Consider the following 18,337-nt stretch of genomic DNA (forward strand, 5'->3'; position numbering starts at 1 on the left):
TAATAAATGTAATAAACAACTAGAAATGATATCGTTGTCCCTAAAAATTTCTTTCAAAGAACACATCAACATTGCATGATTTCCTAAAATATTTTTCAAACTACCAAAGCTGAACCAGTGTTTTAAATCTAAATATTCTACGTCAAAAATCTATTCTTAGATGTCTCTTTTCTATTCTGCTGTCTCCATAACAAACAACAGTAATGACAAAGAGTTTGTAATAAGGAACTTTTTAAGTAACCGTCACTTCGCGTTAATTGAAATCATAATTTCCCCTCCCGAAGTCACGTTTAATTAGCGATGGACTCTACAACGGTACGGTTTATGATTAATTGTTTCCGCGAGCTTTGTCTCGATATCATGTAAAAGAGTCCTTGATGAGAAATTTCACGATTATTAATTATTCCTTGCCATAATTGAACGAGGTCTCTGGAAGGAGGTCAGACCTCTTCTCGCAAGGAAAAATTTTCACCCCGTTAAAGTAGAAGGAACATTAATGGAAGAAATGAAAACGCGAAGAATGAAATAGATCTGAAGATTGTCAGGAATATTGTGTTACGTTCGAACGGCGAATCGAAACAGTTTCTTTGTATTGTTACACAAGCGTTAGGTTTCCTTCAGTTTATAATTAATAAGCAAATAAATTGATTTTCCTCCGAGAATAATTATTTGCTCTTCTCTGATATTACAATGAAAGAGAATAGCTGCTGTTCTCGGATATATCGTTTAATTACTATCTTGTATAATCACGTACGGTACACGACGGTTCTGAAATCGTGGTAACTTTGGTGGAAAGGCTGCTACAATTCGACGAAGAACGGTGGAACAGGGTCAATAAATTCGCGTTGCAACAAGCTCTAAGTGAGCCTGGAACGGTGGCGGTGGATCGTGTTCTCAGTGCATCCGGTTCTCCTATCCGTTGGCAAAGTGGAAATAAAATGAAACACGAAGTCGGGCGTTCGATTCGGGTCGTACGATGAAATAGAAATCTGTAACGAGCGGACGCAGAACGACGTAGCGAGGGAAAACTGGACGAAACGGAAGCTGCACGCTGGCTTACTGATGATTCTGATACGTAAGCCAGTTTCGGTAACGAGCGAAGGAAAAACGTGGGTGGCTCTCTAACAAGCGTGCCTTTTTCTCTGTCAGCGTTCGACGAACGTATCGGCTTCTCCCTAACTTTTACGTGGTACCTACGCCAAATGCACGCTTTTACGTGTAACTGTGAACGCGTAGTGATTTAAGCGTCGTTTCCAAGGCAGTTTACTATGGTCAAATAGATGCTTAAACCTCTGTTTCGAAGATGGAATAGTTCAAAGACGCGGGGCTCCATCGTTCCAAACACAAGAATACCTGACACGGTTTTTTTTCTGGCAGTGTCGAACGTAGAAAAGGACCGCGAGCGAAAAGAATGAAAAAGCGTTCGAAGTAGCTGGCAGAGATCAATGGCCTGTTGATACGATTCTTTGCAGTTCTACTCCCAAAGTTTTTTATTATTACTTTCAACGAGAATTTCAATATCATGCCTGTGGCTCCACGATCGAAATAAAATCTATTTAATAATCTTAATGATATATTATGTTCGATCTTATTTTAATCAGAAAAATGTCACGAGTAAAGGAAATTCTAATTTATAAATTAACTTGAGATTAAAACGAGTTGCGTTGAAAACACTTGGGGGATACTTGAAGTTAAGAGGACAAATAAGTTTCCATACAGAATCCAGCGAATGGACTCAATTATTCGCGGAAGTTTTCAGGCTGCTAAACTGCCAGCTAGACAGGTGGTAACTCGCGGAATTCAATTCGATCGACGCCAAGAAATAGGGTTATCCAGGAACGAGCATCGAGACAGACGAAAAGAAAAGCGTCCAGAGGGAAGTTTGAAGCAGAGTTCGGGCTACGAGAAGGCATCCAGGCGCAATCAGAAGTTTAGAAAGAGTCAGGATTAGAACCGGAGGAACATTAGCCCGATTCACAGCGTTCGAACGGCATTCAACATCGCGGCGTTTCTCGACGCGTCGCCGCGATGAAAATATCGCTAGAGATTTCATTATAGATAGACGACGACCGTGTCTCTGGAATTACCGCGCCGCGTTCTTTCACCCCTTTTCTTTCTTTCCGCCCCCCACGCTTTTTGCTACGCCTGTACTCACCCCCACGATCGCTGTATGAGGGATTTTCTGCATTCTGTATTAATTATCGGCGAAAGAAGCGCCTGGAATCCCGTCGCTCGGAAAGAAACGACCCAAACGTTTAGATCCTGTGGAATTCCGCCCGATAAACCGAACTTTGTTGACCGATTTCGTGTAATTTACGTTACAAGAGATCCGGAAATTTTATTGCACGATGGGAGGGAACATTTTTGCGGCGATCATTATGTCCAATAACATCTGCGAGAACTGTTTCCACGTTGGATTACTTTCGCTAATTGAAAGCATGTTAAATTATAAAACTGCACGCGTACGTAGAACTTCTTTACGGGGCATCGCTGAATACGTAAACTTCCGGCTGAGAGGTTATCTATCGTATGACAAACGAGATAACATCGTTCCGTAAATTAGCGACCGTCAAAATTTTATTCGCGGCCTGACCTTAGAACAGCATTTCCAGATACGATCTCGTATAACTTGGCAGCCAAATGGTACTTACCCTTGGCGAGATAAGACATACTTTTACGAGGCGCCCCTTCTCCCCCGCAATGAAACGTAAAGGCACAAAACGAAGGAAGTGTCCGTTTCTAGCTCCCATGGAAATTTAATTTAGAAGTGAAATACACTTTATGCTTAAGCATACGAGACGGGCGAAGGATCGTGGGTGTATAACACCGAAGAAAAATTATACAGCGGATAACATTACGACGCAGGGAAGAATTTACGGCGAATATATTACGGATAACCCTTTCACATAAGTCCATAACTATACAATCTCGATTTGATGAAACTATTAAACAATAAAATCTTCTCCTGACATCGGATGTTGTATATCTACGATAAAACAACAAAAAAACGACAGAATTAAACGTAATTTTAAATACCTTGCCCCTTTTTTTACTGTGGCGTACACGTGTTCCATCTTTCCTCTAATAAAACGTATAAGATCTGTGGTAGAACACTTTCTGCCACCTTTTCAGCCATCTAAAATTATTTTAATTAGTCTCGGTGGCTCTGTAATGGACCCACGGATCGAGTAAGCTCGCATTAGGTGCCAGCTACATTTAATTGCAGTGTCAAAAGGGTTGATTGGCGTGTACAAGCGTTGCAACGTTTGCTGGCCAGGTTTCGATCTTCCTGCCTTACGGAGCAAACATCGGGGCGCGAAAGATCGATCGATCCGACCGTGTTACGATTTCGGGTTCGCTGATAGCTACTGGATGCCTAATCGGCGTCACCTAATTAAAGCCGGAAAAATCTCGTGTTCATCGGTATTTCATTGTCTACGGTAGGGGGGGAGGAAAAAGAGACGCTCGAAACGCAGTGTTCCATGATTTACGAGTAGACCGGATCGTTTAACGCTGAGCTCCGTCCGAAACGCTACGCCCCGCAGATGCATTTAATCACTCGAACATCCGATAATCGATATCGTCTGTGGACATGTCGCTGGAAACATCGGCCTCGGTTGGAATGCGATTACGAAATCGAGCTTTGACGGTAATCGAGCCGTCGCGTCGCCGCGAACCGTGTCGCTGGATCGAGCGTTTCCTCAGTTTCCTTCTTCTCGCTTGACTTTCCCGCGCGATAATAATGGACTGTGAAAGCGGGACGATGGAAACGAACGAAAATTAGTGGCACGGAAACGCGGTTGTATAAAACTGGCATCGTTTATGGCGTGGGTTCAATCTCAGTTAGTCGAAACGTTCGATGCACGTTTCTCGATTCTGCGATTTGTTCGTTCGAATTCTTCCGAATTATTTTACTCCTAAATTCTAATGGAAATGCCTGGATATTATGGTGGAGCAAGCAGAGGCTATTAAAATTGAAAAAGAATATGTCTTCATGATAATACTAATATTATTTATTTTATTTCACTGTTCTATTGATGCATGCCCCACTTAGTGCAACTCGTTGTAAATTAATTTACTACTTTATTATTGATTGGAGCTTCCAGGCTTTGTTGTCCACATAATTAACTTTACCAATTTATCGAATATGCGTGCGATTGAATACGATTTCGCTAGTACGTCTGACCATTACTCGCTCTTTCTACTTGCCGTGGTTTAATTATCACACCCTTATTAGGTATCAACTTTGCCCGCTGCAGACTACAATGGAGCCTCGGTCTGATAATCCATACGTATCTCCCGAGAACAATTCATTCGCTTGGATGCTGACAAAAATTCTCAAGCGCGACCGAGCAGGTCCTATAGCTCATCAACGCGCAGCCCAAAGTTCCCAAAGGCGTATTCTCGAAACAATCTTACGCCTCGTCGCGCATCCGAGTCCGTTGCCCTCCTCCCGCTTTTACCCCGACGAACGTACCTTCCGAATCCATTACACTTTCTTCCTTCCGTGGAATTCCGTTTCACGGAAACACAATCGAGTCACGAATGATTAACGACGAAACGGTAGGACGGGATCTTGGTTATCTCGCCAATTCACGGAGAAATTGATCGGAAAGGGGGACCGCGTCGGCGTCGTTAATCGACGGACGCGTTCGTCGAAAAGGAATTACCAAATTCTGTCGATAAAAGCTGGACGACCGAGGCGGGGGTCTGGCGTTTCCTCCTTCGTCGAGTATTTTTCGATTACTGTCGTCCACGGCGTTCAGGCCTGATTAAACAGGCATCGCCCCTTGGACGCGCCCGGTTTGAAATCTAATTAATCTGACATCACGTTCGGTCGTTACTACGGACAGTTAGGTAGTCGAACTGGCAAGTAGCCGGCATTGTCTCGGCAACAATGGATATCTCTAGGAGCAGAGGCGGAGAGGCGGCCTGTTCTGTGGCCAGCCGAGCGGTACAAATTTATTAATTGGCTCAACCTGAAGGCAGGGAATTAGGCTGCTCCAGGCAGTTCCCCGTTAGTACGGAACACGATAACAAGAGACGAATGCATGCGCGCTGTTTAGAGGTTGGTTGATTAGCACTTCGAGGACGCTAATTATACGCGCTGCCGCGATGGGTGTCATCGGCGACGCTGATGGGAACACTATTGGAGATCTTCTTGCATAGCGGAATGCCATTCCCATAGAATAGATTGCATCGTAATACCTTTTGTGTCTAATCTGCTTTACTTGATCCGTGTTTAGGTTTCGCATTGTTGCATTTCGTTTGTTTCACGACCATTGTCTTAACCCTGGAATACTATAACGGAGTTTCTACATACGTACTTTACTCAATATTATCTCTTTTCTGGAGATAGTAGCAATTTGGTGTTTATCTTTACCGATAAATAAAGTGAATTCACAATTCTGAAAAACATTGTGCAATAGCACCGTTGATAAGCACTAATAATGGTGTGCGGGAAGTGTCGTCACGGTATAAAATAATTATCATGCATTAAAATTGAGACATTCTAACAACGGTATATTAATAATAATCGATTAATTCATTTTTCCATTTTATAAGAATACCAAAATAAAACAACTACTTATTTTATCAATAAATTTCCCTACGCTCTGTGTTGTCTGTCAGTCAGATTTAAATTGAAACTCAACTCTCTTATGTCGATTTCCAGTCTTCAAACAAAAGAATAGGCAGAGAAAAATAAAGATTGCCTCATAACTTCGTAGTATCACTTTATTGATGTTTATTCTACCCGTCAGTACGTATCTTTCGCTACTATCGCAGTATAACTGAATCCCAAGTTTCCTCTTCATCCGTATCTTCTTATTTACTACAATTTCCATCTCCCAGGAAACAAGCTGCCCGTATCAGCGAACCTATTTGCAAGCAGAATTCCCGAGAATTGAATTTCAAACATGGAGGACAGGAATTTGGAATGCCGGTCTACTTCGCCCAAATTAAAACGAGATTTTCGATACTCGTGGAACGGGGGGGGCAAAACATGACCGGGCCAGATTTATAGTTTCTTTCCTACCATGACTCGAGTTGCAGCAAACTACACTGGCCAGCATTTGTTTTCTTATGAATAATTCGCGGAACCAGAACACCGAGAATAATTCATGATATGTTTCTTCGCGTCAGCCATGGTTGCCTTGGATTTATAGGAAGATCCCGAAACTTGTTCGACTAGCGACCGTCGATGTATGGTGTTATTGGTCTGGGTTAGGACGCACTAGACGCACATCGAGCCTATGTCATTTGTAAACGATGTATAAAAATCATATACATAATTACATACGTATTTCGTATTTTGAAATCGTGAAATTTCATGTGATTATTTGTATTATGTATGGATTATTGACGTCATTGCATTATTAAAAAAATAATAAAAACCTTCTAACCGAGCCACACTATTTCTGTAAATGATACCTAATTACACAAATTTTTCTTTTTATAATAGGATTAGAAGAGTAAAGAATGTGTCTCTAATAATAATCGAATTTCGAATAACTATCGTTCGTACGTTATTTTATAGCAAGAATTCAATGGATCAGCATCGATAATTAATAGAATGTATATGAAACGATAAATCAAACAGAAATTGCATTTCAATGTCCAGCGTGCAATATGCAGCACAGCGCGCTGCGTCATACTGCTACGCTCAATATGCTTCTAGCCTAAACGGAAGCTAATATCGCATTGTCCTGAAACGCTACGCGACGAAATAAAATTGGAGAAGGGTTTGCTGGACCACTTGTTCGAAAGGATGGGCGGTATATGACTGATGACCCTAATGGGCACGCATTATAACAGGCCTACTTCATGTCCACTGAATTGCGGCTGATATTTCAGACCGAGACGTGAATTGGCACGGCGAAGGGGGCTGACATTGCGCATACCCGACGAAGGGTCAAGTCCCACCCTCGTAAAAGGATCACAATAATATTCTCTTGGTCCTCTGTCGTATATATTAAAAGTATCTCGCTGAGAAGCGGAACGGCCTTCCATATCGATGTGTCCACTCGACCTACAAATCGAAGGCTCATCCCCTCGAATTTCTCAAAGTCCTTACACGAGGACCTGGACAATAGGCTGGCGAATTTCGGCGATAGCACTTTCACAAATAACGCGGGGAAATATCCACTTTCTTCCGTTATCCTACTGTCAGCTTTTAGTTCTACCCTCCAAGTTCAAATCTCACGCCATCGATCCTTTTATCAGATCAGTCACCAGTCACAATTCTATTACTGCTGGACGAGGGATCAACACTCTCGCACGGAAGAAATCATTCGATGCTTCATGGGTTGTTAAAGGAGCTTGAAAATTCTTTCACATCTGTCGATCACTTTTCATTTCATCGACGAGTAGAATACATTATCGAAGTTCGTCTTCTCCGTGTAGAATATACTAATTTCATCGTCTCGACGCGAAACGTCCCTACAATTTTAATTTTACACGATGTGGAATAGATTAAAACGTGTCGTGTACACCATTTTGGTAATAGATCGTATATTCGTGAAGCGAACTGAACGCGTGGCGGACGACAGTTTTGCGATGTTATGTAAACACTCGTTGCCGCTAATCCATCCACGTAAACCATAGAACAAGGAGTTGTCTTGCAATTACTGCTTTCCAAACTGCTGCGCCCAGGTACTGTGTTCACGCCCTCTCCGTAACTAATGTTTGGTAATCGTTCGGTTCAGTCCTCGTCGTTTCCTGCTTCTCTGTTTCCAGATTCTCCCTTTGTTTCCTCCATTCGTCTCTGTTTCATTGTCGACTGACCATCCTTTATCCTTCTTTAATAACAGAAATTATTTCTGCGCGAAGTTTTGTTCGTTCCAGGTTAGTTACATTTACTATTTTCCTCTTGTATGTAACTAATTCTGCGGGGACCGTAAAGTAAATGAACGAATAAATATTCACCCTGTTATTTGATTCATTATTTAATTTTAACTTGGTATCTCGAAGTTAGAAGACGTTTAATCGTTTCACCTTAAAAGTTACCAAGTTCGCGCGAGTCGCGAGTCTCGAGCACACGCATATCTGCGCCCGCAAACATTGAAACCGAAGGAGCCAGGAGCGAATCGAATGTGAAACGACGTTTAGCAATGCAAATTGGCTAGACGCAGCCTCTGGATATATTTTCCCGTTGTGCATTCGCACGTGCACGGCTCGGGCTGCACGTGTGTACTCGCGCACTTCGAGCCCTACAGACAGATGCACCATTTCCACCATCGATTTTGAATTTCCTTTGTCGTATTACGAACTGCGAATGTAATTTCCAATTAATTCCAAAACGAGTGTCGCGGTACTTTCGAATTAACTCTTCAGAGACTTCTCCATTCCAGGAATAATTAATCGAGTTTCTGTATTCCGAAGTAAGTCCTCTGTGCTGCGTTTAATTAAACTTCTATATTTTTGAGGGAATCAAGGGCGATGTCGCAATTTTGTGAAATAATTTCACGGAAGGCCGTGATCCCATCCTTCGTCGAACCGAAACTACCGTAACCGCGCTATCAGCGGATGGAAACTTGCCTCGTGAGGTCCACGTGCTCCGTTCCATTAAACGTCGAACGAATTTATCAAATCCGCACCATTACCCCAGCTGGCAAATCGAGAGTTCATCCGACACTCGACAGCGGAGACTTCGATTTGATATTCCATCGCGATCTTCAACTTTCATTGTTTCCTGTACGATCTTGTTATGTATCGCGTTGTGTAAACAATGAATCACGATGGATTATAAGATACTGGTAGTGAATGAATGCTCGTATATATCTCTTTAAAAGTAACAAACAATGGTATTGTTCTAGATGATTGTGATTATCATAAGAAAGAAAAGGTTTCGTAATATGAATTCACCATTCAATATGGAATGCTCGTTTCATATTACTGCATACAATCTTCAAATGTTCAACATATAAAGGTTGACTCAGTACAACCGTGGAGGGGGAGATTCTAGATAAATAAACAATTCGAAAATAAAGAATAACATTTTTTTAATTGAGACTTCGTTGTCGAGACAATTAAATTTAAAAATTTACCATTGCTCGCTCTTTCTATTTGTACCGATGTCTAAGCCGTACTCCATCGAATTTTCGAGGTCTATTTTCTCGTAAACAAAGCCTCAAATGAAAAAATTTTATTCTTTATTTTCGAATTATATTTTCATGTAAAATCACCCCCTTCTCTACACCCTGTGTACAGACTCTACTAAGATCGTAATTCTGCTATTCTGTGTCAAGGATAGTCAGATAGTCAGTTTGGAAAATGTATTTATGTTAATATTTGTTGTACCCTACTCTTTTTTCTTACATTTTTCACTCAGCCCTAATAAAATACGACTACCCACCAGAGAGCCACACCACTCCCATTGAGGATTTTTTATTACTACTTTACATAGCATTGTCAATGATCTACCGTAGATGTTAAAAAAATTCGTTTCACATGGGATATTCTAATCTTATTCCTAAACAAAGCCATGCAAGATTCGCGAGTAATAATTTTCAACTAGACCAACCTTTCTTCCTGAAATATTACAGTATACGTAAAGCGCAGGTACCGTGGGGTAAAAATTTTCCTGGATGTCAGTATTACGTGTATGATAAATAATATGTACCGAGGATTTCCTTTTAGTACTTCGCGTTTTTCTTCAGTACTCTACATATTGGAGCATAAATTGTGCAACGTAACTGAAACCTTCTTCCCTTCGTCAAAAAGCACAACTTTAGTTTCATTTATCTTAGCATCGAATGTGCAAATTGTTTGTGGGGGAAAAAATTGAACGTTAACGGTGTTCGTAACACGAAGCAGATAAATTGTATGTAAAGTTTGTATCGTTTCTCCAGCACGTAGACTCGACTGGGGAAAAATGTACACAATTTTTATCAACAACTCGATTGTGTCCTCCGGGCAAATATGATGAAGGGCCGATATTTGCACTCCTGGCGCGATAAAGGACCTTGTAAACGTCACCGATTCACTCGTACCCTATTGTTTCAGATAAAATACACATTTTATGGGACAATATACGCGCCATGACGGAATTTCAATCGAGTATCGCTGCTAGCTTGCTTGATCCATCGGTCGATTCGTTCGTGGTAAAAATGAACGAGATCAAAAAAGAAATAATAGTGACATTCGTGATATGACACTTTGTACGAGAATACAATTTTAAAACCACAAAACTATATTTGCTTTTTCGATAATGGTACGAATTCCTTGTAAAATATTTATACTCTTGGTAACGATTACTACTTAATCTGTCATAAGAATTATCCACGATAATTTCGATTATTTCAGAACTTTTAAATTGAATTCAATCGACCGGACAAAATGGTTTCGTAGCTAATCCGAACGGCCAGAAAATTTCATCGCTAACTGATCCTCCGTATTTTCCAGTGGTATTAGATTTTTCTATTGCCAATTCTCTTTAAAGTCAACTTCGTCGTCCAATTGGTCAGACAAATCGGCTCCGTAGGTAATCAGAGAAAAGGCAGGACAAGACGCTGGGAGAATAAAGTTTTCTTTATCGGTCGGCAGGGAAATCGCATTACTCGACCGGAACTTCGAGAATCAATTCGATTCGCGAACGAATGGCGTTAGAATGGGGACTGGTGAAGCAGACTGGCCGTTTTCACGTCCACCCACCCTTTCCAGACATCCCCACGGCAAGCACACCGGCACCGTCGTGACTTATAGATTTTGTTTTACTTAATAATAAAGTTCCCCCTCGGATAAAGATAAAATTGCAAGGTAAATGGCACGCCAGGCGCGTACTGAAAAATGATAACCGAAGACTAGCCACGACATTCTTCGCTCGGAACGCACTCAGTAGTCGATTATCTACTGGAAAAAGATTACGAAAATCGTTTATTTCATTCTCGTACAAGCTAACAAACGTACAAAATAATCATCGACGTATAAAGTAACATTTCGTAACGTAGTCTATAAGACGAAAATTCTTAATATTAATTTACATTAAAGATGATACAAGAATAGAGTATGTAATGCATGATAGAGTTACGATTAGATATTGATACCTAATCCATACTTGAGTACAGTCTTGACGGGTTGTGGTCAGGTAATCGTTCGAAGTGGAAGACTTATAGGATGTCGAAAAAGAAATTAGTTTCAAAAATGCTAGCAATATTTTCCTTGCTTTTAAATGTGTAACAAGATGATACTTAAATATTGATTTAAGGATCGTGAGTGCAATGAAAATTCTAGTTGTGTAAAAGACACAAATTCGAAAATGAAGATGAGAAATATGTACAAAATTATTCAATACTAAATTAATCAACTCAACTATACGTAGCTACAGTAATCAGACACATAAATTTACCATGCATTTTGTGTTTCATTAGACTATTGCATAATTAACAAAAAATGAAAAAAATTATTAACAAATGCAAAGTTATAGTTTCTGTTCTAAATGCCCATGTATGTACATGCTGGGAACACTGTGTGTCGATACGAATGACACAGAGCGTCCATAAAATTGTTTTCCCAATCCATCAATAAGTAAATTATTTACACAACTCACAATAATACATCGTTTGTACAAGCCATTACACGTTATTGTAAAAACTGTGATATTTCTTATAATCACCTATAATACACGATTAAAGTACGTAATATTGAGTAATGAGCTATTAAAAAAAAATTTCTTTATCCCAATTTTACTGAAACATATTGTATAAATAAATCAGATTGAATATTGTGAAATTAAATGTTTACGATTTTGTTAAATGATACACTAACGAAGTAAATAAATTTTAATTGAATATTGATAGAGTAGCCTCCGTTTTAATTAGAAATTAACTGGGTCAGTCAATTCAGATAAAATTTCCGAATATAATATGTTTACGACACGAAGGCACATTGTATCACTGCGATGATTTTCCAAGAAAATGAATACATTTCACAAATATAAAACGTGGCCATTCGTCATGGAGACCTCGTTATATTTTACGTCAACGATCGTAACAAGAACAATCTGGTAACTGAACTTGATATTGACACCGACGTTTGCACTGCTAGAATTAATTAAATACAAAATTAAAATTGAAACTTGGAAGTTACAAAGTACGCACATACTCAGCAACATATTAAATAAGAAACAAGAAATGGAACCACAAGGAAATGATTGCTCTTCCCTATTACCAGTCCCAATTTTTCGATATCTTCAGATCCTTAATCCATAAAATTGATATTCAGAACTTACAAAAAACAATACGTGTCTCTGTGCTTAACAATACATTAACAGAAGAAAAGAACAAGCACCGGACACCACGATAATTTCCAACTCTGAAAGAATCATCCCCTATTTTCTGTTGATCGGTTTCTTCTTGATCGTCCCTGTATTCGAGTTCCCGTTGCTGGAATCCGTGCTCGAGGACTTCTCAGCCTCTTTTCTCAGCAACGTCGGAATGCTCGACTTTGCATCGCTGGCCACGAACACGTTCACGACTTTGCTAGGCACCGCCTCCACCCTCTGGACGATTTCCGTCTTCTCGGCGTAGATGGGGACGGGCGGCCTTTCGATTCCGCTCGAAGTGTCCTCCATGCGTCTGGAAAACGACGGGATCCTCGTGACCTTCGGTTTCTCTTTTAGGGGAGGTTTCTCCCTCTGATCGTGGCCCCTGTCCTTTTCAGAGCCTTGCCAGCACTGAGGCTCTGGCGGCGGAATGGCCGAGACTTTGGGTATGTTCCTGTGGTCCCTGGTCCTCTGCAGGCTCGACGTGGGTTTGATGATGATCTTGGGCTGCTTCAGGTTCGACGAGGAACCTTTGGGATCCCTGGGTATGATTATAATCCTCGGTTCTTTCCTCTCCCCAGTGACAGCTGTCGATGGTCTGAGATCCAGAGAGGAGCACTCCGACTCCATCTGCTCCGTCGAAGCAGAATTCGTTCTGCTGGTCTCCCGTTCGAGTCTGTCGTCCGAAGACGAACCTGCCAGATTCATCACCGTCTGACTCAAATTCTGATTCGCCTGTCCCAGGAGATTCCCAACTCGTGGAGTGATCACTATCCTAGGTTCCATCGCTGGGACTCTGGTGTCCCAGTTAGAGCCACCGAATTGCAAGTGACTGTTCCCATCCCTGCCGACGATCCGCGGCTCCGACAACGCCGTGGTTATCGAAATCTCGTTCCCCGAAGATGACGACTTGTACCAATTCGGGTTCCCTATCTCGGTCTCCAGGTGAACCGTTGAGTTTCCAATGTTCTTGTCCATGCTGTGAGAAATCGGTTGACCCATTCCGTGAACGGGACACATGGGATTCGAGTAGATGGTGTCCACGCTGCCGCCAGCCTGTGCTCTGTTCGTCCTGTCCATCCTTTCGTCGAGCGAGTCGATGATGCTGGGATCGGAGTTGTTCTTCGAGAGGTCCTGTCTTCTCAGCAGAGGACCGATGTGCAGACTGGTCGTGACTGGCTCCGTCTTGTCGTGATTCTCGGTCTCCTCCGCGAAATCTAGACTCTTGGACGGGCCGAACATTCTCGGGGGTGGTTGGGGCGGTTGGTGAGCGGAGGAGGCCGCGTGCAGCCCAGCCCTGTAGTCTCTCAACGAATTTGCGTGTTGTTTGGGTACGAATAGACTGCTAGGCGCGGGCAACGATCGCCTCTTCTCGATGTCTGGAAGTACCTTCGGATAGTTTCTGCGTTTGATCGTCTGCAGAGCCTCTTCCGGGCTGATGCAACCTCTCTCTACGATTGGCTCCCTGCAGGTTACGTTTATGTCGCACGGCGACGGACTGTTCAACCCGAAGGTGGTTAACTTCAGTCCTGACTTTATGTAAATGTCTTCAGATTCGTCTGCAATCGATGCTTCGTGATTGACACCCAGCTCCAGACGAGGCAATCGAGACTTTAATTTTGGGTTAATCTTCGCGTACAGGCTGCTGGCGCTGCCGGAATCGGACTCGTAAATCCGCGGAGTGGAGAAGTTTGGCTTCACGCTCCTCAACACGTTCTCCATCGGCAACGGATCGCTTTTCGAGTGATGATGCTCTATGACGACCACTTGAGGAGGCGTTTGAAACTCGAAGACCTTGTCGAACGACTCGTCCAATGGCTCGACATCTTTCGCCAGCTCGATTGGCACCTGATTTAGAATCGATTCGGTCCTGGTCGCGGGTGTAGCGTCTACGGCCACGGAGACCTTCGGTAGCTTTGACTTCTTGCCAGGACGCACGACCAACGCGAGATCCTCGTCGTAAATCGGATCCTCCTTCTTCTTTTCCTTCAGCATCTCATCCTCCAGCCGCCTTTTTTCTTCCTCTTGTTGCTTCGTCAGCTTGTCCTGGTGCTCTTTCTGCAGAGTTTCCCGCGTCTTGCGGAGAAACCTAGGCGAGCACCTTCGTAGACATATATTCCTCGTATTAATATTATTTTAGTGACAGTATGGGCTTCGAGGCTAACGAAATTTATTCAGACATGTAAATACTTCTTTCGATTATTTGTTTTGATTCCATTAACTTCAGCAAATACTAATAACTGATCCGTCGTGTCGTTTAATTACAAATGAAATCTGAATTGAAAATTTCTTTCTTGGAAGTTGTAACATTTTCTTACTAATCAAAACGTTAAATACTTATCGTTTAAAGGCTAACCTTGGAAAAAATTTTAATGGGAGATTCTAGAAGCCAAAATAAGACGAAAATCAAGAATATCAATTTGTTAATTGGGGCGTCGTTAAAAAGTTATTAAAAAATTTCAAATCATTCACGGAAAAATTATTTTTGATTGCGGGGATCAATTACAATCAGTTTTGGTGAATAGACATACCCCCGAAATCCTACGTATTTTTGAGAAAAAAATTCGAGTAGGTGCCTAAATTCGGCGAAAAAAATTTTTCCCAAATCGTTCTGGAAAAATTATTTTCGATTCCGGGGGTCAATTACAATCATTTTTGCTGAATAGACATATCCCCGTAATCCTACGCACTTTCTAGAAAAAAATTCGAGAAGGTGTGAAATTTTTCGACAAAATTAAAAAATTTCAAATCGTTCTAAAAAAATTATTTTTGGTTGCAAGGTTCAGTTATAATCATTTTTGGTGAATACATATACCCTCGAAATCCTATGCACTTTCGAGAAAAAAATTCCTTACCGAAAATGTAATGTCTGACCATACATTGATATGTTTCCCTGAAATTTCAAGGCGAAAAAAAATTTTTCAAATCGTTCTGAAAAAATTATTTTCGGTTGCGGGGGTCAATTACAATCATTTTTCGTGAATACACATACCCCCGAAATCCTATGTACTTTCGAGAAAAAAATTCTTTACCGAAAATATACTATGTGGCCGGAAATGTTTCTATAACTTTTTAACGAAGCCTCAATCAACAAATTAATATCCTTAATTTTCGTCTTATCTTGGCCTCTAGAATCTCCCATTAAAATTTTTCCCAGGGGCGGTCGAACACCCTGTATACGTATAATTTACATCTTAAATAATTGAATTGCACGGTTATACCCTCATAATTTGAAGATAATTGTATTTACCGCTATAATTGAATTGTTTTATGAAATTTTCACGAATATGAACACCACGTAGAGTGATCCTAGATACTGGAAAAAATTGTAGCCCTTTTCTAATTTAAGATACAAACAATTAATACAGAAAAGTGTTTAATTCCGCAATAACAAGAACCTTTCGTTTACTGTTTTTTTACTGTATGGTTTAATTGCAATACGCATTTATTCTCTAAATGGAATTATCCATTTTTTGACGTCAATTAATTCGTTTCATAATTCTGCATATAAAAATATTAAAGTATAATTATTATAAACGAAACAAAATAACCTGATTATGACGTATTTCATATTCCATGGAATATTGTTTTACGTAATTATTTTATTCCAGCAGACGTTCGAGTGTTCCACCATAAACGACTAAACTTTATATTTTTCATTATATTTTTAAATCATGCAGCAGACACATTTACGCAATTAATTTTTGTTGACATCGTATAGTATAGAATATTACGAATACGTTCTGTTTTCTGAAAAAATTCTATACAAAATATGGAATAAGTTAAAACCAAGCGAACTAGGCGAATAGTTTTGAGTTTCATCGACGCACGATTCTCGATCGTTTTCATTAGATATTTTGTTGCAATCCGTTCATTATGAGTTATTATTACACTCTGTTGGAAGCACTTTAAATTACATTGCAATTGAACTGAAACGTCATTCGATCGAAAGGGCAGCGTAAATTCCAAGAAATTCCGATATCGTTGAACATTTATAACGTCATCGATCGAATAATGTACACCTATAATATGCAATATATCGAGGATTCCATACCACACACGCTGCTACTAAATTTCATTTGTGGCAATTTCATTTTTCGTGCAGGCTTCTAACTTTAAGTTCTTTCGAAGAGGGTCGAAACCACAGACAAAAGCGTCAAGCTTTCTGACCACCAATAAACACATTCTGCATAACATTCCCGTGGCTCTGTATATTAAATCTGAATTATACGGATTCGTATAGATCGTCCTTACATTTCAAATTTTTCCCGTATCAATATCTCGTATTTTCGCTTACAGAAGAGCTACAGTTTGTCCCAGTTTCCAGAATCATCCCCCACACGGAACAGGAACGACGTTGCTAACATTTGCAATTCATCGAAACCAAATCCTCAATTTTCCAGTATCAGAACTTCCCGTCGTTTTCGCGTACAGATCAGCCCCGAAGCCCAAAACTCTAAGCTAAGTAAATTCTGCCCGGTTAGTAGAACCCCGAAAGACGAAAACAGCCGGAACGCTCGGCTTCCGATGAATCAGCTCGCGTCTCAAAGCGACGAGTCTTTAAGCGAAACCGCTAATTGGATTAGCAGACTGCTCGACGACCGAGTTCGCCCGCGATCGACGAGTTCGCCGGGACTTCGTCGCGAATCTGCGCGAACAGCGAGAGGAAAGGCTTTGGTCTGGGTTAGTTCTCAAAGCTGGAGACGGTTCGATCATGGAAACGGATCCTTTACCGACCTGTGCACGATCTCCTGCTGTATCCACTCCCTAACCTTGATGTGAGTGTCGATGGTGGAACCGGAATTCTGTCTGGACAGTTTCGAACGTCGACCAAAGTTCGAGTTGTTGTCGTACGCTTTGTCGTTCTTTATCACGTCGTTCAGGTCCGGCTTGCTGTCGCTTTTGTAGCCCAGCTCGCCGTAGTGGTTTTCGTATTTCTCCGATTTCGCGCGCTTCGAGTCGTCCTTCTGGCTCGTCCGCCTCTTCGCCCCCGCCTCTTTGTTCTTCGCGTCCTGCTTTCTGCAGTACAGATACAGGAACGCGGTGAAGTTTATGAGAAGGAACACCACACCGAAACCGGTCAGCATGGTGATCACCGAGGAACCCTTTGGCGTGCTCGGTTGGGGGACACTTTCTTCGTCTGGTCCCGAACCCCTGGAATCTGGAGTCGTTGCTTTGTCGTCGCTGGACTCCGTTGTCTCGGACTCCAGCAGATGGTGATCCCTCTCCGGATACCTTTAATATCGGAACGGTTCAAGAGGTTCGCCAGTCAACTGGCGGGGCAGGCGGTAAGAGGAAATATTCTATACTTAGACAAGGGTGTCTTTCGGTCGATACCAACTGCAGAATACAAACACAAGCTGGTCCATGCACCTCTAATTTTGTATCAAAAAACTGCATGCTTCGAAGGATACACTATCTAGTGCATCTGTCTTCTTAAAAATATAATTATTCCACTTGAAAAACAAACTTGATCTTCAAACGTTATCCATGCGTTCACACACAAAAATATTAATTACATCGAACAACGACCGCCTCGAAACCATCCAAGTTTCATCTGAAGTATTTTTCAATGTAAAGAATAGTTTCAAAAATATATCAACATCCAGTCTTAAGCGACTCGCTCTGTTAAAATTATTTTTAAACGAAAACTAGAAGCAATATTGTTCGAAGAACAGTTTAACTTTATAAAGAAGATTCAAAATACAAAATGCCAAGGGGAAATTTTGTGCATTAAACAAAATATGATTCACGTTATCCTTGGAATATTTTTCACGTTTACTTTGTCGAGAGAAGCGCTAAGGTAATTTTTAAGGACTTTTTCCAAACGCGAATATATTGTTACGTCCACGCTTAATGGAAACTGTAAATTCCTAATCCGTTAGCTAATTTTACACTCATTTAAATAAATTCCCTTCAAACGCCGCGCACAGACAGTTAAGCATTCGCGACAGGAAAGGGTTGGGGACGCAATGGAGTGCAAGTGACATTTCATTAAATATTCTGTCCACGGCGAAAAACAATACTGGTGTTTCTGCATAAAAGCACGCACAAATGAGTGTATTTAATTTTTCA

The 18,337-nt window shown here is 41.2% G+C and overlaps 1 protein-coding gene across 2 annotated transcripts in view; it reads right to left on the bottom strand.

Moving 5' to 3' along the window:
• Positions 1–12,189: 12,189 nt before the first annotated feature.
• The window catches only part of LOC143342228 (uncharacterized), an 85,449-nt gene continuing 79,301 nt past the window's right edge, over positions 12,190–18,337 (bottom strand). For both annotated transcript variants that reach the window (XM_076765893.1, XM_076765892.1), the window contains exons 12-13: positions 17,000–17,497; positions 12,190–14,363 (exon numbers count right to left, since the gene is read on the bottom strand). In XM_076765893.1, coding sequence (XP_076622008.1) covers positions 12,329–14,363; positions 17,000–17,497 — 2,533 coding nt within the window. In that variant the 3' untranslated portion in view covers positions 12,190–12,328. The remainder of the gene's footprint in view (positions 14,364–16,999; positions 17,498–18,337) is intronic.

Source organism: Colletes latitarsis, chromosome 5 (genome assembly GCF_051014445.1).
Source record: "Colletes latitarsis isolate SP2378_abdomen chromosome 5, iyColLati1, whole genome shotgun sequence".
NCBI classification, from domain to species: Eukaryota; Metazoa; Arthropoda; class Insecta; order Hymenoptera; family Colletidae; genus Colletes; species Colletes latitarsis.